The 4,290-nt window shown below is 38.4% G+C and overlaps 1 protein-coding gene across 2 annotated transcripts in view; it reads right to left on the minus strand.

Annotated features, from left to right (window-relative positions):
• LOC106516536 (protein shisa-9) overlaps positions 1 to 4,290 on the minus strand; it is a 138,620-nt gene that overhangs the window by 73,463 nt on the left and 60,867 nt on the right. For both annotated transcript variants that reach the window (XM_014006944.1, XM_014006943.1), the window contains one exon: positions 2,815 to 2,930. In XM_014006944.1, coding sequence (XP_013862398.1) covers positions 2,815 to 2,930 — 116 coding nt within the window. The remainder of the gene's footprint in view (positions 1 to 2,814; positions 2,931 to 4,290) is intronic.

The raw sequence follows: 4,290 nt of genomic DNA on the forward strand, positions 1-4,290 counted from the left end.
ATTTAATTGTGTATGTTATTATAAGAAAATTGTCAGTAAGATTTTAAAAAAATGCACGAGGGGCGCCTCCTGAAATCTTGCTTAGGGTGCCAAATCGTCTAGGGTTGGCCCTGGGGTAAACTGTAATCTTCATATTATTTTGACTGATTATAATAATTTACTTTAAAAGTTAGTAATCAACCAGTCTCTATTTAATTTAACACAAACCTCAAGAAAACGACCTACACACCTAATGTTTTGATTTGTAGGAATGGATGTCTGAGAGTCAAGTCACTTATTTACCGTATCATTTCCAGGGTCATGWCTTGACTCTAATACAAAACYCTTTATGAYACRAAGCTCAAGGTCATTTTGTTCAGATCTCAGCCAGAGGAAGTCTCTGGGTGAAAGTGCTCTAAAATGGTAACTTTACATTTTTGCAAATAAAAATTCAAGTCTGAGAACTTTCCAGCGTCTAATTCGGGCATTCATTTGACCTTTCATTTACATTTTCATTTACCTTCATTTCTTTCACACCAGCTGACCAGAAATGTTGGTTATCAGTATGTTTCAGCAATTCTGTTTTATCTGTTTGGAAGTGTTCTTTAGGCTGTGGTTTTGTGAAACTGTAAAGAGTAAAAGGAGACAAAAACAAAACAAAGAAACGGGAAAGAAAAAGATTTGGGTATGAAAAAAAGGGGGGGACGATTTATTTGATGTTGGGGGGAAATGGAAGGAATGAGAGAAAGCGGGGCAGAAAAACACAGAGTGTTAATAAGCAGAGGAAGAGGTGAAAACAAGGCTAAAACTTATTTTAAACAGCAGTGGGAAGATGAAAGCGAAAGGAGTCTTTTCTTTTTTGTCTCAGTGTGAAAATAAACACTGCAAGTGCAAGTGTTTTCAACAGTGTGAGAAAAAAAACGTGAATAATTATCATCTGAACAGGAGCAGGGCCTATGGAACATGTGTGTCTGTATCATTACTGTATTTTTGTACTTTTACAGTGAGCACAGCAGCATGTGGGGAACCTAAACCTAACGCTGGAGGCGTTTTCTGGGTTCAAATCCAACACAGGCAAAGCATTTTTTATCACAGCTGGACAGCCCCAGTGCAAGATGTAAAACTGTGAGGCGGCGGGGATCTTTGTCCTTTGAACATGACATCAGGCTCGTTACAAATGAGCCCTCAGAAAGTATGTCCACTAAGTTAAGTCTCAGATCGCTGAAAAAAACACTGGGCTATACTGAGCTTGTGTTTATGTGTGTCTGTGTTTGTGGTCAAAGCATGAAAAGGAAGAGGCAGACAGATGGGTCACACAGTTCTCCATCTGTGGGTCTGGAGCTGGAGCAGCTAATTACTTCTTAATTAAATATGACCTGTCTGTCCCTGCCCCTCCTCACCCATAGATGCTGTGTGCCATCTAAAAGTGTCAACATATCCGTGGCACTTATAAAACCTTTTTTGACACATTCTCCATAAAGATGACCTAAAACAACATCTGTGGTTTTTTTATTGTGACTCTTGCATCTTGGTTCAGTTTTCTTCTGAYGGCTGATTTATGAACAACAGCCAAAGTGTGAGAGGCCTTTAGTTTCTGAGACGCTCCCAAGTTAATGTGCCGTGAAACACACCATGTCTATGTATTGTGAAGTTGGGACATTGATAGATTGCAGTTCTTTAAATAACACTCACACTTCACTGTCACCTCCTGGATTTAAACCACTGGACTCTATAATCAYTGTACTAAGCTGCTGAATCAGCAGGTTTGCTTCATATTTCTGTTTCATATSTTTAGTTAAGATAATTTTTGTCCTTCTTTTATAACTAATGTACAACCTTATGATTTTCAGCATGGACCAGGTGTTAAAAAGCCACAATTTCAAAACCATTAAATCAGGGGTGCCAAACTCGTTTCCACCAAGGGCCACAAGAGCATTATGGTGACTGAGCCCCACGGATAAACAATAACTGAGCTCTATGTGGTATTTCCTGCACAGAAACCACATTTTAACACATCCTCTTATAAACRCTGAAAAGTAGTATGTGTACAAGTGACTAAATGTGAAATATACATAGAAAAACTACTAAAAGTGTTTTACTCACTGCTGAGTTGTGGCGAGAGGCTGCCATCTTGAACTCTGAACTWCCCCCTTTTCCAACATGGACTTCTCATTGAATGGGTGTTCCGRTTTAAGTTCACGACTTGTAAGTGGGAAATTCCCACTTCCCAGTACAACTGGGTCATGGCAAAAGTAGCCAGCAAAAATGCTGTTAAATGTAGTTTTTACACAATGAAATTCAACAGCTGCCGGCTACATTTGAATACTGTGCACCTCCACCTAGTGGTGGGATGTCGAAATTTTGCAGGTGAAATAATCAACATGCATTATGGGAGATGTAGTTTATGGTCAATGCTGGCTGTAAAGCATCTTCTTTGGAGACATAATTACAGGGCTGTTCAATGAAATTGCTCAGGGGGCCTGTTACTGCCAGCCGTCAGTCAGCTTCAGTGTTGCCATTTGCTCAGTAAGAAAGCTATTGCAAAATAAGATGGTTTATAAAATGTCAAATGAATTAATAAAAAAGGATGTAGCTCTTTGTAAAAGGCTAAGTGAGTTATTAGCTTCAGTTTCCCTTCATTAGTTCAGTTTGTGTGAAAATTACACTTACACTTACACACACATATACAAAGCTATCTTTAAACCTAAACTAAACCTTAACTTGTGGGGATGTCCCATAGCATTTGGTCCCCACAAGTAGACTTTTTGTCTGTCCATAGTAGAGAATACCCACACACATACACACACACACACACACACACACACACACACCTACCATTGTTGGAACGCAGCGTCCTGGCAGCAATGCCATTTGTTCCTATAGGATGATGAACTCCGGCTCCGTCCATCATCCCTGCTTCTCCCGGCTGCTTCAACAGCTCCGTCAAAGTCCTGAAGAGGAAGAAATTGAACAAATAGGTTTAGAACAAGTTATTTTATGAGCTTTCCACATATGTTTTAGCAAATTTACATGAGAGAACACTTGACAGAGAGAAACATTGTAAACAAATCATCTGTGTCCTCAGTGCAGCTGTCATAATCTCATTGTTTACATTTTAACAATCTTTTAAAATGCCTTAAAACAAATGTGTTCAGCATCACCTCCAGTGAACAACGCATGGAGTTCATCACACGTTTAAACCCATCATGTTTCGTTTTTATTTCTGTTGTGAGTTTTCATTTATTGAATTGAGGGTACAGGGTACACCTGGACAGGTCACCTGGTCAAAACAAGAACACATGACATAAACTAACTCCTGGAGACAATTTAGTGTCTCCAATCAGGCTGAACATGCCAGGTTTTGTACAGTGGGAGGAAGCCAGAATGCACAGAGAAAATTTATTCTCATGTTGGGAAGAAAAATGCTTTCAGCTTAAGAATACATGTCTTCTTATTCCTGTACTGGACATTTACTGGAAAAATTCATACATCTGAAACACTGAAATATCAACACAAATAAAGGCCTAAACTGTCATCTTTCATGCCACAGTTTTAACAATTAGATCTTCTTATGATGAGAAGGAATAAAGATACAGTTGCTTTGGTTGAATCTTGCAAATGACATTAGGTGTGACCTCTTCATATTGTGAGATCATGCATTATATGCATTAGTGCCGCTACATGTAAAGGAATGGGACATTTTCCTAACTAAATATTAAAATAAACCATTTTTAACTAAGATAATTGAATTGGGTGTTTTCTTAGGTGATTTTTAAATAGCTTTTACGTTGTTGCTGGATTAAATATACCTTTTTCAGAAACACATTAAGTTTATTTGGGTAATCTGGGTCAAAAAAAGCTGCCAGGTCAGACTGTGACTTTCAGCCTTATATCTAATTGGACGGGTGGGACTTTTRTATCAAAGGTACAACCTGTTTGTTTAGTGAGCATTTCCAAGTATACAGTATTAATCATATATAAATAATAGTTTTAGCATATTTACAACATTTTGAAAATGCTCAAATATGCAGTAGTTTGGGCATTTCCATTCACCAAAAAAACAACTTGTTTTTATTCACTTGAACATCCATATATCATCTGAACCAACCAGACACACCGTGTGCTTGTAACCCCACCCCCACTCTTTCTTTGAGTGGCACGTTTGTCAATCACAGCAACTAATCCCAGCATTCCCACAAAGTAGGCCCACGCTCACATATAATTTGTCAAAGCAAGAAATTATTTTAAGCGACTGTGTCATATTTCATCATTTCCTATCCCGCAACCCTAGTACACAGACAAAAATACAAC

Source organism: Austrofundulus limnaeus, unplaced genomic scaffold (assembly GCF_001266775.1).
Source record: "Austrofundulus limnaeus strain Quisiro unplaced genomic scaffold, Austrofundulus_limnaeus-1.0 Scaffold38, whole genome shotgun sequence".
In the NCBI taxonomy this organism is placed as follows: domain Eukaryota; kingdom Metazoa; phylum Chordata; class Actinopteri; order Cyprinodontiformes; family Rivulidae; genus Austrofundulus; species Austrofundulus limnaeus.